Source organism: Mobula birostris, chromosome 14, assembly GCF_030028105.1.
Source record: "Mobula birostris isolate sMobBir1 chromosome 14, sMobBir1.hap1, whole genome shotgun sequence".
Taxonomy (NCBI): domain Eukaryota; kingdom Metazoa; phylum Chordata; class Chondrichthyes; order Myliobatiformes; family Myliobatidae; genus Mobula; species Mobula birostris.
Window position 1 is genome coordinate 84,021,424 of NC_092383.1, and position 27,723 is coordinate 84,049,146.

The window sequence follows — 27,723 nt, forward strand, 5'->3', positions numbered from 1 at the left end:
CTATATATAGTTCAGATTTCCCATCTGGACTTTTTCTTCCCAATGCATCGCCTCCCTTGTCCAGCTGAATGCCTGTTTCCATCATTATGGATACAATTTATAGGCAGAGAAAGATTGTCTTCCTGTTTCTGCACCATCTGGAATTCCCAAAGGATCTATCTTTGCAGATGTGAAAATAAGGGGCAAGAGGACATGCTGATCCTAGTAACATCAAATGAAAATTTATGGGGATTTGGTCAAAATGTTCATGCCACTGCTCAAACTTGCCACCAACTTTCTTGGAGCTTCTGTTGGTGGCTTGGCAATCAATAGCAGGTCAGCAAAACTATTTTTTCAACTAAATACTGGAAATACAGAGTCCATTGTCTTTGACTCCCGTCACTGACTACACTCTTTGATCACTCCTTCCATCTCTTTTAATGGTCTGAAGCTGAATCACATCACTAGAGAGCTTGGTTTTGTGTTTGGCCCAAAGGTGACTTTGTATCCTTTCCACTGTAAAGACCACCTTCATCTTCAACTGAAATCTGACTGGACCCCGTACCCTCTCAGCTCATGTGGAAACTTTTTTTACATGCTGGTGTAATCCCTATCATGACTATTCCCATGTTTATCTGCTATTTCCACATAAAACAATTACTCCATAGGCTTTTTCTCCAATGGGGTTAGCCCATTGAAGTTCTTCCCACTTGAATGTTATTCCAGGTTTACTCATCCACACCCTTTCTATCTCGTTAGTCCACCTAAGCTGGTGAAGGTATCTATTGGCAGTCCCTGGGTTACAAGCATCTGACTTGTAGACAACCCTATGTTCAAATGAACTCACATATTATTACATTCAGAAGTCTAGCATGTGTACACACCTCTTTTCCTATGAATGACAGAGCTAGTTTTCTCTCACTCCCCACTTTTAATAATTATCCTCTTGTCAGCGTTATGTACCATTAATATCATTCATTACATTACTGTGGAGTTACGGTGACCATATTGAGTGATTTTTGTGCATTTTCCGACTTGCAGATAAAATTGAATGGGATGTCTGTGAAAACGGATTTGTTAGCCGGGAGTGGCCTGTAATTGAACAGTCTGTTATTCATGTATTCGTCTGTCTTTTCCAGGATCTGTTTTCCAATCAATATTAACCAATTGCCAAGAGAGACCCTCCTGACACTGACACTCTATGGCTTTCCTGTTCTTCCCCCTGGGAGCTCGTCAGAAGCCAGCAAGCAGCGGCGCACCCCTGAAACTATGGGCTGGGTGACGATGCCACTCTTCAACTTCAGGCAGTAAGTACTTTATTTTGAGTAGGAGTCCGGCTGCTTTGTCAGGCCATCCAGAGGAGGATAAGTCACAAACTAATGCCTCTTCCCATGTGCATACTCATGCTTTGTCTTGGTGCTCATTTGCTTTCTTTATTGCTTACAATAAAAGCCAAAGTGGCATCCAAACAGATTGATTGATCCTTAAACATTGCTGGTTCTTGCTGCACTGCCTACTCATGCACTCATGAAGAGCTGTATTAATATTTCACAGCCACAATGTAGTAGGAGCACTGACTTGTAAGACGGCCAAGTGTCTGTGAAACCGAGCCAACAGCAGTTCAGGCCGGTGGTGGGACAGCCAGCCCTGCAGTGATTCTAACCAATGGTTCTGATTATAAGTCACAGATCACTTATGTTGGTTGTTAGCTATAAGGTTGCAGGCTGCCATCTGCTGAACTGTCAGTCACACCTATTGGCAGTATACATGATGTCATCTCTTTGTGCGTCAGGAGTTTTGACTGATACGTTATGGCTGTCACACTGAGTAACTAACCCTTGGGGTGTATTGACTGCAGGCTCACTGACTAATCTCAAAGGAGTTCAAACTATTGATAACAAGTGATTTGGCCAGAATTCAATGCTGCTCACTCTTGCCACTTTTTGTAGCTGTTTTTATTTTGTGTTTTTTAAGCTGCTACTTTCGTACAACAGCAGTATTTTGTCTGTTCGTTATACGACGTGGACGATCACGGTCTTATCCATGACCATGATTGTTCTTGGCAAATATTTTCTACAAAAGTGATTTGTCATTGCTGCCTTCTGGGCAGTGTCTTTACAAAATGGGTGACCACGGCCATTATTAATACTCTTCTGAGATTGTCTACCTGGCATTATTGGTTGCATAAATACACCAGTTGCTCATATGACCATCCACCACCTGCTCCCATGGCTTTATATGACCCTGATCGAGGTGTTAAGCAGGTGCTTTACCTTGCCCAAGGGGGATTTGGAGACTAACGGAGGAAAGGAGCGCGTTGTACTGTTAGTAGAGACCTATCTCCACCCCATCGCCCTTAACAGTATTTAGTTATGGTGTTTCTCAAATTGGCTTTTATGATCTGATATGTACAATCAGAATCAAAATGTTTGCATTGAGAGAAGCCTCCAGCTGTCTTAGCATGTTTGGATGTGACGTAGCAAACATTAGCAGTTAACTAAACAATCTCCTGCAGGGCTACATGGGCTTCAGATGAAGGAAGGGGAAGAATGGGCAAACATTTTCTTAACAGCCTTGAGAAGCTGGGAAATTGAGAGACTAGGATAATATAATGTCATCAGAGTAGGATGTAATTACATTGTGACTAGTTTTAGGTGAACAATTTCCATTCCAAATGTTGTTGTACTGAATAAAATTAAGCAAAAATGTCTCAAAATATGAATTCTCAAGCAGAAAGTAAGCATGAGGGCATAGTAGTTTTAACATATGTAACCCTTAGGTTTGGCCAGCACATGTCTAAGGGAAGACATCCTCTGGCCCAGCCAAACTGAGAAATCTCATTTGTGTGGATGCTGTGTGATGTGTTGCCCGGTTACAAATCCGAACCACAAAAAATATCAGACAGTACTCCATATGCAATTAAACAATTGAACTTTATAAATCTTAATCTGACTATAGGGTTAGTAAAGAAAATAAAAAGAAAAAGGGCCCATTTTAATGAAACAGCCTAATATGCACATTGGAGCTCTCAAATTCGGCCAGTCATTCCCCCATCGACCTCCTCCGAGTGTCGCTGGCCCTCAGACCCTCACTCCTAGTCCACTTCATCTGGCAGTCTACCAACTCTTCCCACTCGTGTCTTCTCTCTTCACCGCTCGCCGACAAAAGACAGCGAAATCCATGCTCCCAGACCAACAAGAGAGAACATCCCTCTCATTGGCTAGCATATTTCAATTATTTCAAGTCCCCATTATTTCAAGTCATAACCCAAATGTTGCTGCTGCAAAGAAACCATTACCTTAGCAGTGAAACGTTACAGAGAGGCCGTTACATTAGCGGTGAACCCTTACAGCGCGTTACATATAGAAGTGTATATTGCAATTACTTCGTGTTTGTGTTTTGTTGTACATCCTAATGAATTGCACTGCACTGCCTTGAAAACTGCAAAATAATAATCAACAACGCCTCCCAGAGACATGTAGCATAGCGGTCAGCACAATCATTTTTTAGTGCCAGCAATCACCAATCAGTTTTATTTCTGCCATCGTCTGTAAGGTGTGTGTGTGTGTGATCATTCCCACCTCCCCACCCACCCATCACGAGGTGTGTTTCCTCCAAATGCTTTGGTTTCCTCCCACATTCCAAAGCCATGCGGATTAGGGTTAGTGAGTTGTGGGCATGCTTTGCTGGTGCCGGAAGCATGGGCTGCCCCAGCACAATCCTCGCTGATTTGAACTGACGCGAGTGACACACTTCCTTCTACGTTTTGACTTGCCTGTGAGAAATAAAGCTCAACTTATCTTAATCTTCCCCATCCTCTCGTGAAAGTACAGGAGCTCCCTGAGTAATAAATGACCTGCCTTACATATTCACCCATCTGTTCATTAGTGTCAGGGGTTAGAATGTATATTCCATTAATTTACTTACGAGTACTGTTGAGGTGAAATGAAATGCGTTACAACATCATGTAAATATGGACAGTGATTGAACTTGCAGAGAAATTGGCTTTCTCTGTTTCTGACTTGCAGAGAAATTGGCTTATGGACAGTCCTCGGGAACAGAACTCTTGCAAACCTGGAGAGTGCCTGCACTGACCTACTTGGAAGCAATATCACTGTGCTATTTCACTCCGAAGAGCATCACAGCTTGCATGCATTTGCTGTATTTAACACAGCATTTGATTCCAGAATCTTTAACACAGAAACTAACAAACCTTATAATTGTTCAAAACCTTTGGGAGATGAAAGCAGAGTTTTAGGAAATGAGTCTCGGTGCTGCCCATACTTAATTAGTAAAGGGTGTGAAATGTTACAGAGAGAAAGCAGGAGAATAGGGTTGAGAGGGATAATAAATCAGCCGTGATGAAATGGTGGAGCAGACTTGATGGGCCAAATGGCCTAATTCTGCTCCTGTGTCGTATGATCTTATGGTCATGCACGCAGTCACTTGCAGTCAGAAGCAGGAACCAATTCCTCTCAAACGACTCTGTGATTGGTTGTAGCACTCAAATGAAGATCCTCTCTCCGTCTCCTTCAAATGTGTAACATTGTAGTTAAACCTAATGCAGTTAAAATAGTTAAACTGAGTTTCTACAGAGAAGTTGGGCGCCACTGCAGCGTAGCGGTTAGCGCCACACTATTACACCTCGGGGCATTCTGGAGTTCCGAGTTAATTTCCAGTGCTGTTCTGTAAAGGTTCTCTGTACGACCTCCCTGTGGAATGTGTGTGTTTTCTCCAGGTGCTCCATTTCTTCCCACAGTCCAAAGACACACTGGTTAGGTTAACTGGTTGTTGTAAATTGTCCAGTGACTAGGTTAGGATTAACACAAACATGAGGAAATCTGCAGATGCTGGAATTTCAAGCAACACACATAAAAATTGCTGGTGAATGTAGCAGGCCAGGCAGTATCTATAGGAAGAGGTACAGTCGACGTTTCAGGCCGAGACCCTTTGTCAGGGGTCCTGACGAAGGGTCTCGGCCGGAAACATCAGCTGTACCTCTTCCTATAGATACTGCCTGGCCTGCTGTGTTCACCAGCAATTTTTAGGTTAGGATTAATCAAGTTTGTCGGGGATTGCTCAGGCGGCATGGCTCGAAGGACCGAAAGGGCCTCCTCAGCGCTCATTTGCTAAACAACCATAAATAAGTAAGTTTGTTTGTCTTTGATCCCCAAATGTTTGTGCTCCTAGTTGAAAGCCCTGAAGAGCAGGGCGCTGTGGAGCTGGGTGAATTAAATACATGTTTCCCACCCCCCCCCCTTTTCCCCTGGCAGACGAAAAGCATTCCTTGCTTGAAAATTAGACATGCAGACCGCATGTCAGTACACAGTCCAAGGACAGCTGTGGTGCATACAGCTCCGCTTGAATGGTTACAAGAGGTTTTCACAAAAATGGAGCAAAGCATTAGTCAAGATACAAAAGAGATAAAGGGGCCCAGTTTCTTTGTAGAAATTTAGAGAGAGATATTCAGAATTTCAGCCAACTTTATTTATATTTGGAAAAACAGTTCTGATGATTTTTATTGGTTGGTTGTAACAACACTCAAAATGTTATTGACCTTTGCACCCCCTCATCAACATCATCAAATGCAGATAACAAAAATCAGATGCAGGGCAAAGTCTGGTGTCGGCATTACTGGCAGGGCATAACTTTTATTGCTTGTGTCTTTGCAGTTGTATAGTTGCTGGTAAGGTACCTTTACTAGTTTTAACTAGTGCTTAGCATTTATTAAGACCATAAGCAGAAGTGGACTGAGAAGTGGCAGATGGAGTTTAACCCGGAGAAGTATGAGGTGGTACACTTTGGAAGGACAAACTCCAAGGCAGAGTACAAAGTAAATGGCAGGATACTTGGTAGTGTGGAGGAGCAGAGGGATCTGGGGGTACATGTCCACAGATCCCTGAAAGTTGCCTCACAGGTGGATAGGGTAGTTAAGAAAGCTTATGGGGTGTTAGCTTTCATAAGTCGAGGGATAGAGTTTAAGAGTCGCGATGTAATGATGCAGGTCTATAAAACTCTGGTTAGGCCACACTTGGAGTACTGTGTCCAGTTCTGGTCGCCTCACTGTGGGAAGGATGTGGAAGCATTGGGAAGGGTACAGAGGAGATTTACCAGGATGCTGCCTGGTTTAGAGAGTGGTTTGTGCGTGGAATGCACTACCTGAGTCAGTGGTGGAGGCAGATACACTAGTGAAGTTTAAGAGACTACTAGACAGGTATATGGAGGAATTTAAGGTGGGGGCTTATATGGGAGGCGGGGTTTGAGGGTTGGCACAATATTGTCAGCCGAAGGGCCTGTACTGTGCTGTACTATTCTATGTTTATAAGATATAGGAATGGAATTAGACCATTTGGCCCATCGAGTCTGCTCCATCATTTCATCCTGGCTAATGCATTTTTCCTCTCAGTCCCAACCTCCTACCTTCTGCTTGTGTCCCTTCATGCCCTGACTAATCAAGAATCTATCAACCACTGCCTATAAATATACCCACTGACTTGGCCTTCACAGCTGCTTGTGGCATCGAATTCCACAGATTCACCACTCTATGGCTAAAGAAATTCCTCATCTTCATTCTAAAAGGAAAGGTTATCTTTCACCAAGTACCTAGCTTTTATTCTCTGTATCTTTGCTATTGAGCAGGTGGTGGTGAGGTACTGTTCACTCAGTGAAGGTACATCCAGAGTGTTGCTGAGAGGAAGTTTCCAAGTTTGGACACCATGACAATGAAAGAATAACAGTCTATTTCTAAAGCACCACACACAAAATGCTGGAGGAATTTAAGACGAAAGGCAGCATCTCTGGGCCATTTTGGGCCGTAACCTTTATTAGGACCGGAACAGAAGGAGACAGTAGGCAGAAGTGTACTGTGGTTGCACTGTAACTTGTGGAGTAGTTGCATTCACCAGCTGTGTTGGACAGTATTCTTACTGACACTTATCCTATAAAAAGACAAACTGAAATATATCTAACAAAAACTAGTCTTTGCCTTTGAGGCATACAGAGAACAAGTTCCAAGAAAGGAGATAGGGTTGCTGTAACAATAGAGTTCGACTTGTGGATAAGAGTGACTGTGGTTGCTGGAATATGGAGCAAATAACATATTACTGGAAGAACTTAGCGGGTCATGAGCTTTACTTGTCATGCGTATTATATCTTCTTTCAGCCACCACAGATTTTAATGTTCTCTATCAAACAGAATATCTGCCTTTATTACCCACCTTATTATTCTGACTTCTGCCCCCTTCCTTTCCAGTCCTGATGAAAGGTCTCAGCCCAAGCTGTTGACTGTTTATTCCCCTCCATAGATGCTACCTGACTTTCTGAGTAGCAGAAGACCATGAACATACACACATGAGGTTCCTGATAAAATGGCCACTGAGTATAAATCCATTGAAGCCACAGAACCCTAATGCTGGAGAGAGTGAATGTTCAGGGTAGTGTCTATGATGCCGATCAACTGCTGCTTTTCCTGAATGGTGATGATCTACTTGAGTGTTATTTGGAGATGGGCTGTTCAAGGAGAATGGAAAATGTTCTGACTTGTGCTTATGGACAGTGGAAGTGTTTTGGTGAGTCATCACAATATCTTTGAGCTTTAATTTTTTTTGAAGCCATAGTGCTTACAACAGATATAAGAGTGAATATATTTCAAGTAAGGCCAATACAGATAACAAAGAAAATACTGTTTTACCAATCTCAGTTTAAATCTGACTTCAAGAGATTTCCCCCCCGTATACAATCGATCAACACTGCACTGTTAATATTTACTTTCTTAACAAGGAATAGAACAGTCAATATTCTTTAAAAATTAAATCCAAGATTTCTTTTCATCCCCATTTAATACAGTTTTAGTGATCATTCAGATCTGCTAAATATCTCTGGTCTTTAACACACCCGAACAGAAAGTACACAAAAAAACTTCAACAGGATGATACGAAGAACAGGAAATCGGTCGTGAGGAGGAATCTGAAATAGTGGGTCTGTTTACAATAAAACAGATGAAGATAAAGGAAGATTTGTATTAGAATAGTACGGTGAAAGAAGAGGCCAATCAGTCCCCCAGGATTGTCCTGGCTCTTTCTACATTTCTCCGTATCAGTCCAAATGTTCTGCTTTGCGTCTTTGCACAATTCTTGAAAGCTGCTTTTGAATCTGCTTCCACCACTCCATTCAATGCTCAAACATTATCTTAATGTGGGCTCTGGTTCACATATCTGTGCCCTTGCATCAGCTGTTTTTTTTTGATCACTAGATATCTCCAGACTTCGACCCAAATGCTGATCTATACTCTCATGCTCTCTGCCCCTCCCCCTCCCCCTCCCCTTGCCTGTATCTTGAAACCTTTATCTATTACTGCTTCTAATTCCGATAGTCTTTGAACTGAAATGTGGACTCTTTCTGACTATTTGCAGATGGTACCTGACCTGCTGGTTATTTCCCAGAATATTTTTTTAATCTTAGATTTGCAGCATCCAAAGTTCAAGTACATTTATTATCAGAGTATGTATACTCTATGCAACCTTGAGATTCGTCTCCTTACAAACAGCCACAAAACAAAGAAACCCTATAGCAGACATCCCACCTTGCAAAAACTCATTTCAGGGAGGTAGCACCATCAATTTGCCGGAGACTTCTGGGAGAGGTGGAATGTCTCCAATAGAGTAGCTCCTTAGCAGCTGGCCAGCTAGCTTAAATAACGTTAGCTATGCTAATGAACGAGTGACACCTGTTAAACTTACCTCAACATGTCTTTTACAGTCTTAACCCACCATGGGCAATAGAAAAGTCACTGTTGCAAACAGTGCAGCGAGCAACACTGTCATTATTTTGACCCCTATTAGGCAGAGGTACACTTTAGTGTAGTCTGGGGTGACATACGTTTTATTTTTTTTTTTGGGAACACTCTGCCATGGCGCATGCGGGCATGCGCTCGCTCTCTCTCTCTCTCTCTCTCTCTCTCTCTCTGTCGCTCATGCACTCTCAAGTGCTCCCGCTTGCTTTCTCTCTCGCTCGCTCTCTCTCGCTCACGTGCTCTCGCTTGCTTTCTCTCTCGCTTGCTTGCTTGCTTGCTCTCGCTCTCTCTCGTGGTCACTCTCGCGCTCCCTCTTGCTTTCTCTCGCTTGCTCTCAAAAAAAAATTGATTTCCGTGATATTGTATATAATTTGCGGGCATCAGGGAGCCACTATTAATATGCGGGAGACTCCCGGAACTTCCGGGAGAGGTGGGATGTCTGCTATAGAACCCATTTTTTTTTAAAAGAAAGACTTTCAAACAGCATTGTGCAAAATTCATACAAACAATAAAAGTAAGCAAGTAGCATTCGGAACTGAAGCTCATGCAAGAGGTCCACAGCCACGAAGCCAGTCATCATGGCACCTGATCCCCGGGAGCCTGTTAGTCGCAGGCCACAGCCTTAGTTCAGTGCAGAGATGAGTAAACCTCACTGAGCAGCAAACTGAACACCGGCCAGTCCCTCTCCTCTAGTCCCGACACAATGACCTTTTCAATCTGGCCTGGTACTTAAATCGGCCAAAATCTCAGGTCATTCCCTGCTAGGGTTGCCAACTTTCTCACTCCCAAATAAGGGACAAAGGTAGCAGTCAAATACGGGACACTTGTGCTTACCCCGAGAAAGACTACCATGACCATGAAGCCTTGTGCGGGCACCTGTGTGTGCATGCGTGACGCACGCATACATGACGTGCGCATGCGTGACGCGACGTGCGCATGCGTGTACGTGCTGATTTTTTTTTTCTACAAATTGGTTTTGGCGATTCTGTTCAGTGAAACTACACTGTACATACATTATTTCTACTTTATATAGGCTGTATATTTATCATATCATTCCTGCTTTTACTATATGTTAGTGTTATTTTAGGTTTTATGTGCTGTTTGTTATAATTTGGTAGGTTATTTTTTGGGTCTCGGAATGCTCAAAAATTTTTCCCATATAAATTAATGGTAATTGCTTCTTCGCTTTACGCCATTTCAGCACGAATGGTTTCATAGGAATGCTCTACCTAAGTGGGGGAAATACGGGATGAGGGCGGTCCCGTATGGGACAAACCAATTTAACCCAATATACGGGATGTCCCGGCTAATAAGGGACAGTTGGCAATCCTATTCCCTGCTCTAAGATCTGGCCTTACTGCTTCTATAGGTTGTCAGGCCTAGGCCCTGCCGCCTCGATTCAGTCTGTACCTGACCTTTCCAATTTGATAGGGTACTTGAATCAGCTAAACAGTGGGTCAGTCCTCGCTCTCAGTCCTGGCCCTGCCACTTCAATACGCTCTCTGGCCCTGGCCCCGCTGCCTCGATTCAGCCTCTATCTGACCTGTCCAATTTTGCCTGGCACTTAAATAGGTCAAACAACAGGTCATTTGTCGCTCTCGGACCTGGGCCCTGCTGGCTTGATTCGACCTGTACCCAACCTTTCCAATCTGGCCAGTTTCCACGGATGCTGCCTGACCTGCTGAGTTCCTCCAGCGTGTTGTGAGTTTTGCTTTGACCCCAGCATCTGCAGATTATTTTGTGTTTACAGTCTGGCCAGTGTTTTGCTTTATATTCAAACTGAGCTCAATAGTTATTGATGTTACTGGAAGTAGGTTTAATTTAACACTTGATAGGTTTGGAAAATAAAGGGACAATTTTATTTAACTAAGTATTTCCTTAAAGTTGGCAGGACAGTGATGAGTTCAACAGTTGAAGTATTACTGTGAGTAGGAGGATTTGTGTTACAGAAAGTCGTTGATATGCAAACTGCTTAGCCACAATAACTGAGACAGAGACCATTGCACCTTTTAATGTATAACTGAAGAAATACTTGAAGCCAAGGAATGGACAAGGCTCCTAGAAAACAGGCAATGGGATCAGTTTTGAAAACTTATTATGAAGAAGCTGTGCTGTGCTCTATGACTGACTAAATACTGTAACTTTGTCAGCCACTGAGTGGAACTAATTTCAAGGCAGTTGAGCAAGACTGCTGGAGAACAAGATCATGGATTCTGTTTTTTGTGTAGTGATCTGGGGAGACTGCTTTGTGGAATAAAGAAGATATTTGTGTAGAGCAGTGGGTGCAGGAAAGAAATAAGTAGCTTTCTTGCACAAGAATATTGCAGTTTGTAGGGCTTTCAAGTTTCATGGTGAGCATCACTTTAAAATGATTCAGTTGGTCATAAAGTGGTTTGTGACATCCTGAAGTTGTGCAGGTTGTCAATTGTGTGGTTTCGACACTTTTATAATTCAGTTGTGTTTTTCTTGTCTTATTCTCCAGTGTACTGTCATGTGGTAGAAAGCTGCTTGGATTGTGGCCATCCTGCCAACGAACCGGCCTCACCACGTCAACTGACTGTAACTTCATTCAGCCAGACAGTGTAATCATTCAGGTAAGTTACACAACACCAACTTCAACATCAAACCAGGAATTGTGTGACAGTGTTTGAAAGCAATTTACCTCAGGATATCTCAAAATCCTTCAGTGTTCAACTTGTTTTTCGCGTGTATTTTTTCAAAAATTCTGCCCATTTATTTTTAATATAACTTACTTTGCTGTATCCATTCTAAGGAAATAGTTCCACAGCTGATAAAGTGCAGTTCGGGCTCGATATAATCTCCAACACAAACTAATTGAGCCTGTTTCTGTGCACTGTACTCAGTGAAATTCAGAACAATATCTCTATGACTTCCTTGCTGAAGGCTTTAGCAGCTTCAAGAAGAAAGTTGGGGGGGAACCATTAATGTAATAGCAAGGCTGGGAAGGATACCAATAAAACGCAACACTACACTCAACAGCAATAACAGGTCCAGATGTGAAGACTCTTAGGCAAAAGTTGTTCAGAAAATGTGGGTCTAAATACAGAGCTGCCAATGGTAGGATAAAGTAAGACAGTGGATGCGTAAGAGGCAAGAGTTGGAAGAATGGAGAGCAGTAATATAGCAGTGGTATCTAAAAATGAAAGTGTGAGTGACAAATGAACAAGACTTGCTATCAAATTAAACATGGTTGAATGACTATTGGATATGCTAAAGTTTATTGAAATGATGTGGTAAATAGGAAGGCACTTAGTACAAGTGATTAATGAGAACAAGATTAAAGGAGTTGGTAGTTCAGATAGTAAATCCAGTGTTCTCTTGTAATTTATTCCCCACAATGTCCTTCCATGAGCCAATGAGAAAGTAGATACCAGAATCCTCCAAACCTCTCCTCTGTCCTGGTTAATACATGCTGCTGCTTGGTTTTACTGTCACCCATTTGATCTATTTTGATTTGATTCCTAATTTGATTTGAGAGTAGTAAGCCACTTCTGTGTGGTGTGGTGGAGGTGCGTCATTGCAAAAAAAGGTATAAGGCACTCCTTCCCTTCACTAGCCTGCAGGTTACCTTGGGCAAGGTGTAGCACCTGCTTAGCTCCCCGATCAGGGTGGCGTGAAGCCTTGGGAGCAAGCAAGCAGCAGGTGCAGATCACAAGTCCTGGTATGTGGCCACTGACTCCAGGCAGACAATCTCTGAAGAGTATTGATAATGGCTGGGGTCACCAGTTTTGTAAAGACACTGCCCAGAAGGCAGCAATGGCAAAACACTTCTGCAGAAAAGTTTGCCAAAAACAATCAAGGTTGTGAAAAGGCCATAATCACCCACATCATATGACACGGCACATAACAAACAAGCAAAGCCACTTTGACTGAGGTGAGACTTGGTAAGGTTTAAGCAGCGCGTGGCTCAGTTGCTTGTATTCCGGCTAACCCCAGCCTTTTGCTGCTCGGAGAATGATATAAAAGTGGAAGTCTGTTTCGGAGCATTGTAGTAATTGAAGATGAAAGAGAGGAAAACTTGGGTAATGGTTTCCCCCAGTGAATGGGGCTGGTAATGCAAGAAATGGAAACCTGATTCTTGCAATGGAGTGGATAAGGAGTCAAACACATCACTTCTGGTCAGGGTGAATGATAATCAGGTTCAACCTGAGGCAGGTGCTGGGGTGGGGTTGGTGATTGTCAGCTGTTGTTCTTCTCATCGTGAAGCTGAAAATACTGAATGTTGAAAAACCAGTCTGACCACACCAAAAGTGAAAGAAACAGTGGACGTATAAGTCTGGATACGGTGATGTCAAGTGTATCAGATATAGGCAGCGGGTGATAATGAAAGAGGAGGCAAAAAAATCGATTCTTATCAGTTTCTGAAGTAACTTTATTGAGGTGAGAAGAAAAACCATTGGCGTGTTGCTGCTTTGATAGATCATTTTGGTGAGTGTAACATCAGGCAACAGTATTCATTGTATAAGATGTTGCTGAGGCCTAATTTGGAGTATTGTCTGCAGTTCTGGTCACCTACCTGCAGGAAAGATATCAGCAAGATTGAAAGATTAGAGGAAATTTACAACGATGTTGCCAGGATTTGAGGACCTGAGTTATAGGGAATAGTTGACTAGGTTAGGACTCTATTCCCTGGCACATAGAAAAATGAGGGGAGATATAAGTACCTCTATAAGTACTGTAGGGTAAATGCAAGCAGGGTTTCTCCACTGAGGTCGGGCGAGACTAGACTAGGTTAAGGATGAAAGGTGAAATGTTTAAGGGGAACCTGACAGGGAATTTCTTCACTCATAGGGTGGTGAGAGTGTGGAATGAGCTGCCAGCAGTTTGATTTCAACATTTAACAGAAATTTGGTTAGCTGCATGGATGGCTGGGATATGGAGGGCAATGGTCTAGGTATAGCTCAATGGGACTAGGCAGAACAGTTGCTCGGTATGGACTAAATGGGCTGAAGGACCTGTTTCTGTGCTCTGGTACACTATGATTCTATCTCCTGTACAGAGGAGAGGTCTTGGAGGATGTTGCCATCTACTTTGTTATTGGCTGATGAAAGGGCCTTAAGGAATAATCCATTTGCATTCTGGAGGTTCTCGGGCTTTTCTTGATGTATATCATGTTCCAAATGTATGTGCCAGTTGCCCATGGGTCCCTATTAAATCATGGTGCTGGGAAAGAGCAACTGTAATGAAGTTGGTCAGCAGCCGGCCTCGATGGCCTTGAGTGAGGATAGCATTGGACAGAGGAACTCCAGAGAACCAGTTCACCAGCCATATCCTCTGGCAGTTGAAGCAAGAGATGTTATAAATGTAGACAGAGGTGACACCACTTGACCAACTTGTCAACTGGAGAAATCCGCCACAGTAGCTGTTGCTACCAGGTTTGGATTCGAAGGTGACCACAGTTGACTTGATCAGCTCTGGCATTCTTCCCTGCAACTGCCTACCCTTGGACAGCTGTGGGCTGTACAAATAGGGTTAAACTTTAGAGACGAGAAGCAGCTGGGTGAATTGATCCTGAACACTGAGGTAGTGACAGCAGGTTGAGTTGTGAATGGACAGGTAATGTAAGAGATGGAAGCAGGTGATCTGTGTAATGGGGAAAAGAAAAGTAATACACTCTGCCTCACCAGGCCCAACCAGGGTATGCAGGTCTTCCTGGATCTCGAAAGCCTCATGGTTGACCTCACCAGCTCCTTCCTGACTCAAGTTTATTAGCAAGGACCAGGTCAGCTTGCAGGTGAATAATCATTGCATTGTGCAATGTTGGAAATTATCTTTACCGGTACACAATTTCTCAAGTGCATTGGCCAGGTTTCCACAGTTCGGTACTTCTAGTGTACGTTGTATGTTTAAATTCTGGAGTGAGGCTTAAAACTATAACCGTTTGACTTGGGGGGAAAGTTCCACCACAAATTCACGCTGTCATTTAACTGGTTAGCTTCTCAGTGTAAAGATTGTACCTGCAGTTAAATAAAATTTAACAGCACTAGCGGTGAAATGTTTAGGCAGGCTTGTTTGGAAACTGCACTCAATAGGATTGGCCTTGAACTGGCAGCAGAGTGGAGGAACAATTGAAACACCCAGTAAGGCATGATATATTCTGAGGGGACATTATCGCTTCCATATTTGAAGTATGTGGTGGTTAAGATTACAGTGCTGTCTTAGGCTCGTATTGGTGTTCGTAAAATCTTTACGACACATTTCTGGCACCCAAAAAGTGCTTTTTATTTATGAATTTAATATCTTTGGAAAGTTAAGCATGCACTACAGTAGGAGAACACGCCAATAGGAATAATTAATGTCCTACGCCCAGAGTACAAAAAGAGAAATCTATTCCTCTAAAGATATATTCTTCCAACAATGCTCCCAAAACAATGAACATTTTTAAAGAGAACCCTCCTTGGTGAAGTGGGACAATCCATGACATTTTATAATTCATCAAAAATGCCAAAAATCTGGCAATAGTAAAGCTTCAGAAATAATTCTGGCTTGTCTTTGACGATACCGAAATCCTGAGGTCATTCTGCAAGCAGCTTTTTCGATTTTGGATTGAAGTCAGATTCACGTATTTTTAAAAAAAAAAAGCAGGTGTTAACCACCTAGTAATCCAATATATTTTTTAAACAAAAGACAAATTGATCTCTAATGACATTACAATATGGAAAGTTACAGCTCAAGTGTTAGCTTCAGGTGAAGCAAGTTCAGGGTCTACTTGGACCACGTTATGATGTAATATTTTTCCATATGATGTATAGAGGAACCAGTTGGTTCATCTGAGTCTTTGCCAATTCTTAGTGCATTCCCATCAGTTCGATTTATTTCCCCAGAATCTAGAGGGAATAATTGCAGAGAGAATAATTCATTTAATCTTTTTGAAACTTGTGCTAGGCGTATTTCTGCATAACGCTTCTAGTTAGAGATTTATTACTACCGGCAATGGTTCTGGAAGCAGCAATATGGATTTGACAGGCACCTTGAGTGAACGGCCACAGTTACAGCACTGTGCAAAAGTCTTGGACACATGTACATAGCTAAGGGCGCCTAAGGCTTTTGCACAGTACTGTAGTAATTGTATGTATTGCACTGCACTGCTGCTGCAATAAACAAATTTCGTAATATTTGTGACTGATGTTAAACCTGATTCTGACCTGGGTCTCTGTTGTGAACTGAGAATGGAAAGGGGGCAGGGAGAGGGGAATCATGGTTGGGAAAAGGGGAAAGGGAGTTGAGGGGGAGTAGGAAGCACCAGAGAGATATTCTGTAATGATCAATAAACCAGTTGTTTGGAATCAAATGACCTTGCCTGCTGTCTCAAGACTGGGTGTGTCTACACCTGTGCCACCCCCACCCCTGGCACTCCTCTGCCACCTGTCTCACACCCCTCCCACAGCACTCCACCCTCACGATTCCCAGTACCTTTTGATCCTGCCAGATTTACAAACTTGCCCTTTGCACCATGTTGACAAATATAGAACTGTGCAAAAGTCTTAGGCGCCCTTGCAAAATGTATGTGCCTAAGACTGTACGTCCCACCAAACAAGTTTTTCATTGCTGTCCAGATGAAGGGCTCAACCCAAAATGTTCACAGATGCTGACTGAGTTCCTCCAGCGGTTTGTTATGGGGATTGCTGCTCCTGGTAGAAAGACAGAATTTCAGTGTCTTAAACATAGATTCTGTGGGTACCAGAATCCCGACCTTGTGCTCTAAAGTATTTCATTAACCATTACGCTTTACAGTGCACCAGCTGTACTTCATAGAACGCATTGATCGCCAAGTTATAGCAAAATTATGGCAACAGGAAGCATTGTACTCCATAAATATGCCCCAGATAATGTTTTTACTATCAATAAATTAATAATTCAACAATTCCGCCCTTGCCGCCAATCTTCTTCCCACATTCCATTGCCAGGTGGGTCTTTACTGGAAATCGACACTGACTTCAGACATACAGGGTATCTGGTAGACAGCTTGAGAGAAATTCCCTTTCTTCCTTAGCCATTAGGGAAGCTTTATTTAAACCTGGGAATATCAGTCCTTCCATATTAGCAAGGAAGGACTTGTATTTAGAAACGCACCTTTATAATTGAGTGAGTTTAACCACTGCCTCTTGGCGCCAGAGACCCAAATTTAATTCTAACCTCTGGTGCTGTTTGTATGGATTTGCACTGTTTCCCATGGCCTTGTGGGATTCTTCTGGGTTCTCTGATTTTTCTACCACGATCCAAAGACATGTAGGTTGATGGGTTAATTGGCCACTGTAAATTGCCCATTGAGAATGAGTCAGAATTAGATTTATTATCACCGACGTGTGTTGAAATGTATTTTTTTTTTGGCTGCAACACAAAAATCACTATGTTACAAATAAATAAATAGATAGTGCAAAGAGGAATACTGAGGTAGTGTTGGTGGACTATTCAAAAATCCAATGGTGGAGGAGAAGAAGCTGTTCCTTAAATATTGAGTGTGTATCTTCAGGCTCTTTCAGTCATCACCTTTCTGATGGTAATAATGAAAAGGGCATTTAATGTTGGATGCCACTTTTTGAGGTACCACCTCGAGATGATGTCTTCAGTGGCAGGGTGGGCTTTGCCTATGATGGAGCTGCCTTAGTCTGCAACCCTCTGCAGCCTCTTGTGATCCTGCATATTAGAGTCTCCATACTCGGCATTAATGCAGCCAGTCAGAGTGCTCTCTACCATGGATCTGTAGAGATTTGTAGTGTTTTTGGTGACATACCAAATCTCTTCAAGCTCCCAATGAAGTAGAGCCACTGGCGTTCCTCCTTCATGACTGCAAAAATTATTGACATCTAGGAACTTGAAGCTGCTCACCCTTTCCACTGCTGATCCCTCAATGAGGACTGGTGTGCATTCTCCTGACTTCCCCTTCCTGAAATCCATAGTAGATACCTCGATTTTTGCTGACATTGAGTGTGAGGTTGTTTTTGCAACATCACTCAACCAGCTGATCTGTCTCCTGCCCACTTCCTCTTCATTGGTAGAACCTGAGAGAAGTTGATGAGAATATGGGATTAACATAGTTTATAGATATCACTGATTTAGTAGATTGAAGGATCTATTTCTATGCTGCACTTCTGACACTATCACTATAACCATGGGAGATCCGAAGTACTTCACAGACAATGAAATCCTTTGAAGGAAGTCAAATAACGTGAAGAAAGTAAAACCTAATTTGCACTAACTAATTGTAATTGTTGACAAATGGAAGCCAGTGCTGCATCAGGAGTTTTATACTAACCTAAGAGACCAGCATTCCAGAGTGATGTGCTTGAGTCTCTGCAGTAGGATGGCATCTTTTGTCTTCTGACACAGCTCCAAGCCAAATTTACCCTGGCTTATCCTTCATGTCATTCTGGATTAACAATAAAGACATCATAATTTCTCTGATCATTTCTAATCAACATCTGGACATTATCATGGCACTTTAAGAGCTTGCTGTATGCAAATTGGCTTTCATTTCACTTATTTTGTAACAGAGCTTTGAGACATCCTTTATTTAATGTAAACCTCAACCAGCAGATACAGTAAGTGAAACTGGAACAGCTCTTGGATGCATTTAGCTTCTATTTGTTGGTCGTTCCAAACCAAATTAACTGAGTTTTGGCACAACCCCCACATTCTCTCCACTCCAAGTTATGATATACGCCAGTCTATTTACAAACGGAAGAGTAAGAAAAATAGAAAGTATGATGCTGTTGGAGGTGGGGAAACAGAATCTTTTAAAACTATTATTGGGGAAAAATCTACTTTAAACCTTAAGGAAAGCAAAAGCCTTGGCAGCATTTATTGAGAAAACATTTGTGACTTATGGGAGTGTACAGCTCCCATATGGGTCTGATAAAGCACACTGCGAACAGTGAAGATTCCTGGATTGCTTGCTCTGGCTCTCTCTGCCTCATGTGATGATGTGGCACTCACTTAACTAAGAAGATCAGCTGCAATTCCCTCTTTCAGAAAACTTGCCTTTTACCTCTTTGTCTGGACTTAGCACTTTTAAAAACAGCAAAATAGAATCAATCTGGAATCTTCGGTTTATAAGTGGATTTTTTTTTAATCTTAAGGAGTAACTCCTCCATTTCTTGCTTTCTGATTAAATGCAGTTATGAAGTCATTCAGCCAAGGTGACTTTCATTTCTTATATTGGGGGTGTTCTCCTGCACCCCCCCCCCACCCCAATCCCACTAATGCCATTACAGTAACATTGTAGTCAGATTTGGACTGCAGGGACTTGAATATATGTTAAAGGCTGTACTGAAAAAACTGCGCAGTGGCAGAAGTATCATCTTTGGAATAAAACTTTTCATCTGAGACTCCTTCTGCCTTTGTGAGTTAACATGAAAGATCCCATGGCGCAACTCCACAAGTGAGGGAGTATTGGCCAATATATGTCATATCGCTGAGGCATTTCCTGAACCGTAATGTGCTGATGCAGGGTTTCAACCCAATGCAACCGCATCCCACTCCCCACCACAAATGCAGTCCGACTTGCTCAGATGCTCGGGCAGATTGTTTGCTTCCCTGGATTCCAGCATCTGCAGCCTCTTGTATCTCCTAAACATGGACCATCTGTGTATATCAGAAGGTTGTTTGTGGTATCATAATCAGAAGAGGTTCTGCAGATGCTGGAAATCCAGATTAACTCCAGCATTTTGTGTGTGTTGCTTGTGGTATCATACTGTGCACACATTCGCTGATGTCCGGTGCCTTTGCTTTCATAACAAATGACTGAGTTTCCAGGCATAACTTTTCTAGTTGTTGTTGTTGTTCCTTTCCGCACCTTGTAGCGCATTGGGTGGCAACAGTGCCATTTCCTTGGCATTTGTCTGTTTTTCACACGGCCGAGTTGCAAGCTCGATGCTCAACCCAACGCAGATGGAAAGCGTGCAAGGGGCCAGCCGGATCCAAACTTGGGACCACTCACGTTAAAGTCCGGTGTGGATATCACTACACCACCAGCCGGCTAGAAGTAACTTATTGGCTGCAAAATACCTGGTACTATCCAGGCATGTGCAAGGCTCTAAATAAATGCAACTTTTGTTCCTTCGCTGTTGGTAGCAAGGGGTCTCTCAAATGGGAGTGAATCTTTCCAAAGGCGAGAAGAGATCTTTAAATCAGATCCTTCACTGTCATGCTAAAGAGAAGATGTATATAATGTCAAGCCACAAGATGATTAACTTAAATTTAGTTGAGAAAAATTTTTTTCTTGATGATTGGTGTCAGTTCCTGCTGATTCCATCTACACTGGTAGTGAATTTTTTTATTGATCTGTTTTACCCCCGACTGATCCCAGGGGCTATGACTAGCAGCTGATCTTCCTGTTGTCTTTCCAAGAATCCACCTGATCGTTTTCCTCTCTAATCCCACTGATAGATGCAATTTCTGAATGGTTGGCTCAGTTCCAAGACCTGGAGCAAAAGAGTCCTGTAGTCACGTTGTAACTTGCAGAGCAGTTGTGTCCATCAGTTGTGTTGGACAGTATGCTCGCTGACATTTATCCTATAAAAACACAAACTGAAAAACGTCCAGCAACAACTAATCTTTGCCTTTAAAGCACACGGAGGACACGTTCCAGGAAAGGAGATAGAGTTGCTTTAACAATAGTTTTACTTGTGGATAGAAGTGACTGCAGATGCTGGGACATGGAGCAAAAACATACTGCTGGAAGAACTCAGCAGGCCGTCAGTTTTGTGTAATACATCTTCTTTCAAACACCACTGATTTGGCCATAATCTATTATACAGAGTACCTATTATATTTTACTTTCTCTCATTTTCCTCTAGTTTCTAATTGCTCTTTCCTCAGTCTCTCTAATGTTGCTTGAAATGAAGAAGAGATAATTGATCCATTTAGAAATCTTGACTAGTATCTTTCCTTCTATATCAGACCTTCCTACTATCATCTTTGTATGTGACTAAGTCCCTTGCTTTGACCATTGCCTCCTGACCTGGTAACTCATTGTGGGATGACACACGTGGTGTGGAAGCATTTAAATTAGCCCTTGTAAATGGCTGCTTCACACACAGTGTTGAAGGAATTCAGCAGCTCAGGCAGCATCTTTGGAGTGGAATAAACAGTCGACGTTTTGGGCTGAAGCATCTCGGCCCAACTCAACAACTGTCTGTTCCCCTCCATAGACGCTGCCTGACCTGCTGAGTTCCTCCAGCATTTTGTGTGTGTTAGTCTAGGTTTCCAGCATCTGCAGCATCATCTTGTGTGAATGGTTGCTTCACTTGTTGAGTTTTAATGCATAGTAAATCTCTTTAGGTTCGGGATTCATTTATTTATTACATATACATGGAAACATTCAGTGAGCTTGCATCATTTGCGTTAACATCCACCAACCTACAGATGTGCTGGGGACAGCCATGACACATTCTGCCCACAATGTTCAGCAGAATAACGTAGAACACAACAAGCAACAAAGCAGCAACAGCAAAAACAAACCTTTAATAGCTCACAACTTAATAATCCTCCAACCCCAAGATGGGCCTCCGGGCCTCCAGTCTCCACTACAGTGCAGGTGAATTAGGGCCACTGCCAGTGAATACAAACACTTGCCTTTACTTTGGTGCTTGAGGACAAATATAATTAGTTGGATGCAGCACAAAGGTTATTGGACTGATACGTGGAATGGACATATGGAATTTATGTAAAATGAAGATATGACTTGTACAAGTTCTTTAACAGACCAAACTTTACTTGTTGGTTTGTTTGTTTATTTATTGACATCTTCAGAGTCTGCAGAGAGTGGTGCAGACAGCCCAGCACATCTGTAGATGCGAACTTCCCACTATTCAGGATATTTACAGAGACAGGTGTGTAAAAAGGGCCCGAAGGATCACTAAGGACCCAAGTCACCCCAACCACAAACTGTTCCAGCTGCTACCATCTGGGAAACGGTCCCGCAGCATAAAAGCCAGGACGACGAATTCCACTGGACCATCAGACTGATTAATTCACACCGATAGAATTGTAATTCTATGTTATATTGACTGTCCTGTTGTACATACTATTTATTATAAATTACTATAAATTGCACATTGCACATTTAATTGGAGATGTAACATAAAGATTTTTACTCCTCGTGTACGTGAAGGATGTAAATAATAAAGTCAATTCAATCTAGTGTGGAACAGGCCATTCTGGCCTTTCAAGCATTCCACGCAGCAATCCCCCAATTTCATCCTAGCCTACCACGAGACAATTTGTGATGACTAATTAACCTACTTACCGGTACATCCTTGGTCTGTCAGAGGAAACCGACGCGGTCACAGTGGTGGGAATTGAATCTGGGTCGCCTGAACCGTAAAGCATTGTGCTAACCACTATGCTCCCACGCCACCCCTTTTCAAATTTACAAATGAAGCTGCTTCCACCGAGTTCTCAGGCAGCTCACTCTATTCCAAGCAGTTCTCTCTGCACAAAAAAAAAAACTGCTTTGTACCCATCTGATTTTGCTAGCTTGGATCTCTTAAATCCAAGCCATCTGTTACAGACTTGCCTTCCCTGTTAACCTGTAAACACTGAAATTGTACGCCTGCATCACCACTTCATGCAGCATTTCGACATTTGTTTGGATCTTTGGTCTGCATTGTAAAGGATATTACTTCAGTGATCTTTTGTCCTTCTATATACAGATTGATTTCCCGACCTCGGCATTTGATGTCAAGTTCGTGACACCTCCAGCAGCAGAATTCAGCCCCAAGTATGAGTTCAGTAGCCTGGATAATGAGTCAAGGAAACATCTGAAGGAAGTGATGCAGAAGAAGTCTCTCTTCTGGTAAACACTTTTTTTGTTTATAATGATGATTGTTGATATCCTTTGAGGAAATGAAAGAGCAGCTGTTGGAAGTTGGCTTGGCCAAAGTCCTGCTTGGAGCCTCACATGAACCGGTGTTTCAAATGGTGGATGCACCCCCTCATATCCAGATGTTTACAGAAAATAGCAGGGATCATATAATTCTGTGCCTATTTTAAGAATTATTTCGTTTGATTAAAAATCGGTCTCTTTTTATCTTGGAGTTCTGCGATACAGGAGATGGACCAAAGCATTTGCTTTTAACTTGAATCCTGTACTTGCTATTAAGAATATAGGAGAACATTTCAGCAAGTATGAGCCATTCAGCCCACTATGTTGTGCCAACCTTTTAACCTACTCCAAGATCAATCTAGCCCTTCCCTTCCACATGGCTCTCCATTCATCTATGTGCCTATCTCCACTCATCTATGTGCCTATCTAAGAGCCTTTTAAATGTCCCAGATGTATCTGCCTCTACCTCCACCCCGGCAGCACATTCCTCACACCCACCTACTCTACGTTGCCATCTTGATCAAGGTGAACTTTTCAGATCTTTATTATGTCTAATGATTTGGTGGAATTGCCAGATTCAGCAAGTATTGGAATGAGTAAGAAAGTTGTGCATCAGTTATTGCAAGTGAAACAGCATTGATGTTTGGGTTGCTGAACTTGTATAGGATCTGGAAAATTGGCTGGGACTTCCAGTAAGATGGCGGTGTGTGCGAACACGGCGTCTTCTCAGGGGCCAACCGAAGGTGCTTTTTACTTTGTAAGGTTTGTTTTTATGATCCAAAGACGGTTCTGCTTCAAGAACTGAGTACTGCAGGGCTGCTTGTTGATCAGAGTGGCTGGACTGGTATTGGTGGTGGAGGTGGAGTCAGCCGAAGTGTCGAAGGGGCCTGCCAGGATGTTGGAGAAGGGGCTGGCTGAGGTGTCGAAAGGGCTTGCCGAGATGTTGGAGAAGGGGCCGGCCGGAGTGTCGGAGGAGCCGGATTGGGTTCAGAGGAGCTGATCTGCCTGCAGACCGTGTTGCTGCCTGCTGCTCAGAAGCATCGGAGTTGGTGCAGTATAACTGTGGGAGATTACCTCAGATAATCTCTGCCTCAGAAGGCAGTGGAGGCCAATTCTTTGGATTCTTTCAAGAAAGAGTTAGATAGAGCTCTTAAGGATAGCAGAGTCAAAGGATATGGGGAGAAGGCAGGAAAAGGGTTCTGATTGTGGATGATCAGCCATGATCACAGTGAATGGTGGTGCTGGCTCGAAGGGCTGAATGGCCTACTCCTGCACCTATTGTCTATTGTCTATGTACTTCACTTTTGATTGCAAGACTCTGTTGGACAATGGTAATGTAAGTTGCTACAGGCCTGTTAGTCCTCTCAGCCCTGGTTGTCTGGTGGTGGGGCAGATGACATGGAAGCTGTCTAGTCTTGGTTGTAGCGAGGACTGGACCTCAAGCCTTGGGCTTGCCTGCTGCCACAGACCAAGTCAGAAGATGTGGAAGCGTTGCCGCATGGTGTCCGCGCTCGTCTGGGTCCTGGCCTCTCCCATCGGTGCTACCCTCCCTGTTTGAGCAGGTTGGATTGTGTGTGTCTGCACACTTCCGGGAGACTGTACCATCGATTGCTGGACATTGTCACTCAGGGTCTGGGACTCATTATAAGTTTGTTTTCAAGTAAATATGTTTCTTTGCTCACTATTTTGAAATGTGTTACTCGCTATTTTGCTTGCTATTTTGAATGTTTTGCACCTTGGCCCCAGAGGAATGATGTCTCATTCAGCTGTATCTACGTATGGTTGAATGGTAACTAAACTTCCTTTGATTTGATTTGCAGTTAGTTTTTACAATTTTTTAAAACAAGTACAAAGAAAAATCAAGTTTCAGGACATCCCTTTAAAACAGAGATGAGGAAGAATTTCTCTAGCCAAAAGCTGGTGAATTTGTGGAATTCATTGCCACAAACTGCTGTGGAAACCAAGTCACTGGGTGTATTTAAAGCAAAGGTTGATAGGTTCGTTGTTAGTAAGGGTGTCAAAGGTTATAGCGAGAAGGCAGGAAAATAGTATGAACATCAACTTCTCGAACTTCCAGTAATTAACTTCACCATTCCCCATTCCTGTTTTCCCTCCCTCACCTGATCTCCTTACCGCCCCATCACCTCCCTCTAGTGCTCCTCCCCTTTCCTCTCTTCCATGGTCTTCGGTCCTCTCTTATCAGATTTCCCTTTCTCCAGCCCAGTGTCTCTTTCACCAATCAACTTCCCAGCTCTTCACTTCACTGCCTCCTGCTCTCCCAGTTTCACCTATCACCTGCCACCTTGCACTTCTTTCTCCCTTTCCCCCACCTTCTTACTCGGACTTCTGCCCTTCCTTCCCAATCCTGATGAAGGGTCTCAGCCCAAAATGTCAACTGTTACTCTTTTTCATAACTGGCCTGTTGAGTTCCTCCAGCATTTTGTGTGTGTTGCAGAGGCAGGAGAATGGGGTTGAGAGGGCCAATGAATCCATGGTAGAATAGTGGAGTAGTTTCATTGAACCAAATGGCTTAATTCTGCTCCTGTGGTCTTATGGTCTAAGAGAGGTGGGAAGCTGAGAAGAAAGGTCTGTGTTTTAGTGGAGAACTTAAATGATCAAGTGGCTTGGGATGATGGTGTAAGGTTAATGCACAAATGAAGAAACAACTTGTATTGTATCTGGAGAAACTGTAAATGTTTCAAAGAGAACCACTATAGCACTTGTAACATGTTTATGTTGGAAGCCTTTAATTGTCCAGTCGACGGATGATTTACAGTTTCACAGGTGTCAGTGGAATAGTGCAGGAAGTTAAGGGAAGTGTGGGCACCCTGGGAGTGGAATGGAAAATGATAATATCAAGCGACTAGAGGCTCAAAGTTGTGTGCAATGATGACATTAATGTGGTCGCCCTGTATACACTTAGTTAATGGTAAATTTGATTCATCTAATGGAAACTGAGCAACTCTGTCATTCCATTGACGAATTATCATGTTACAAATAATAGTTGCGAGATTCAGCCGAGAGGCAAGTTATGCCTTTCATTTTCCGTTTTACAAAAGAGGAGGTTTTGTTGCGTATAAATAGCCATTTTAACTCCTTGCTTGCCCCAACATCAGTAAGCTTTTAAGAACACAGAAAAGCACAGGAGCAGGCCCTTAAACCCACAAATCTGCACAAAACATAATGCCATATTAAGCTAATTCTCTTCTGCCTGTATGTGGTCTCTGTCCCTCCATTCTTTATATATTCATGTGTCTTATCTAACAGTCTATAAACACCATTATTGCATTGACTACCACCACCCCCAGCCCTCAGCAGCCTGCTCCAGGCACCTAGCACTCTCTGTATAAGAAAAAACTTCTCCTCATACATCTGCTTTGAACATTCAATCTCTCACCTTAAATGCATGTCCTCTAGTACTTGACATTTCCATCCTTGTTGGAGGGGGGGGGAACATTTTGACTGTCTACTCTTTCCATGCCTCTCATAATTTTATAAACTTTTAAACTTCTAACCAGTTCTTCAGAACATTTTTGGATTGCATGGAAATATGATCATATGAGCACTTAATGTTATCTTGGAAGGAGCTGAGTCCATTTTCTGTCTTCAGTTCGACTCATTATTGTGTAGAATAGGCTGTTTCTTTTCATTTGAACTAGAGTGCACACAAAGCTATAAGTACTTAGCTGGTTGTATCTTTAAGTGTTCCACATTTTATCAGAATAATGTTTGTTTCGTTCATGTTTAAATTAGTTACATTCTGAAACGGGTTGAGATTCCTCATCCAAACATTTATTATTCATTACCCACAGACTGACAGATGTAGGCAGCTGCACAGAAAACTTCAGATGAAGGGTCTTGACTCAATATGTCGACTGCTTCTTCCCCTCCACAGATGCTGGTTGACTTGCTAAGTTCCTCCAGCATCTTCTGTGCATTGCTCAATATCTCTACGATCTGCAGAATCTCTGATGTTTCTGTGATGTAGGTAGCTAGCACTAATTGTTCGTATCAAACAACCTTGCAGGTTTTTGAAGAAATTGTGAGAAAGGTACAGGCATTTCTCCATTTTGAGACTTCTTTTTCTAGTGTTTATAACTCTGTTCACATGGCATTCAATTCTGCCCTCAGTTTCTTTGGAAAGTTACTAGCAGATTGGTTGTGAAAGGGTTTGAACTGGATGGATTGTGATGGTGATAGTTAGTAACCATGCACATTCATTTTCTTTGTAGCACAAGAACTTGCTGATTACACATTCTGAGTTTCAAGTGTAAATTACCATAAAGATAATGGATTTTGTTTTGATTGGCAACCCATATTTCTATGAATCATGACTTGCCCAGTTGCCTAACTCTGTATTTTTTTTTCTGTGGGAATGGTGTCATTTTTTTCTCTCTCTCTCGGAGTTACTGCATGCATTAACCATCAGGTAGCCAGGCAAACCTTGGCCTGAAGCTGCCCCCAATTACGCACTTAAATCCTGCATCATTTTTCAGTGATCAAATAGCTAAAAAAAAGTCACTAAAATAGCAAGTGGGATCAGGTGCTTATACAGTAGCCTTGTGGGTTGTAATTGGATCAATCTCTAATGTGCAGAGTAATCCAATAACCTGACAGACAGGGTGGTGACTAACAATGAAGGACGAAACACATGAGCTTTTGAACTGTCCAGGTCATCGCTCGCCAGCTGTGTTCCTCTCCACCTGTTCTTGCATGTGTGATTGCAAAGTGAAATTAATTGAATCATAGATTCATCTTTAACAGCCTTGGGACATCCTGAAGTGATACACAGCCGATGACGTACCTTTGAAGTGTGGTCTCAGTTGTAAAGCAGGAATAATAGAGAGTGACGGCCATTCACCAAGGACAGAGTGGAAGTGCGTGTGCATGCATGCCAACTGATTTGATCCCTTCACTGGCATTACATACCTCTGACATATGAGAAGCTGGAGCTCTTCATCAACCCAACCTTTCACAAGCTTGTCACAAGAAAACTTGAGATGTTGAGTTGGAATTGAAGTTGTGAAAACATACTCCAAAATTTAAAAAAAAACGACAGCTATACTGCAGATATCTTTGGCAATGGAATGGGGGAAGATCAATC

General features: G+C 42.6%; 1 protein-coding gene across 1 annotated transcript in view; it reads left to right on the forward strand.

The window, feature by feature from the left end:
• pik3c2b (phosphatidylinositol-4-phosphate 3-kinase, catalytic subunit type 2 beta) overlaps positions 1–27,723 on the forward strand; it is a 168,403-nt gene that overhangs the window by 76,258 nt on the left and 64,422 nt on the right. Inside the window, exons 13-15 of the mRNA XM_072278776.1 lie at positions 1,119–1,286; positions 11,253–11,364; positions 22,447–22,589. Coding sequence (XP_072134877.1) covers positions 1,119–1,286; positions 11,253–11,364; positions 22,447–22,589 — 423 coding nt within the window. The remainder of the gene's footprint in view (positions 1–1,118; positions 1,287–11,252; positions 11,365–22,446; positions 22,590–27,723) is intronic.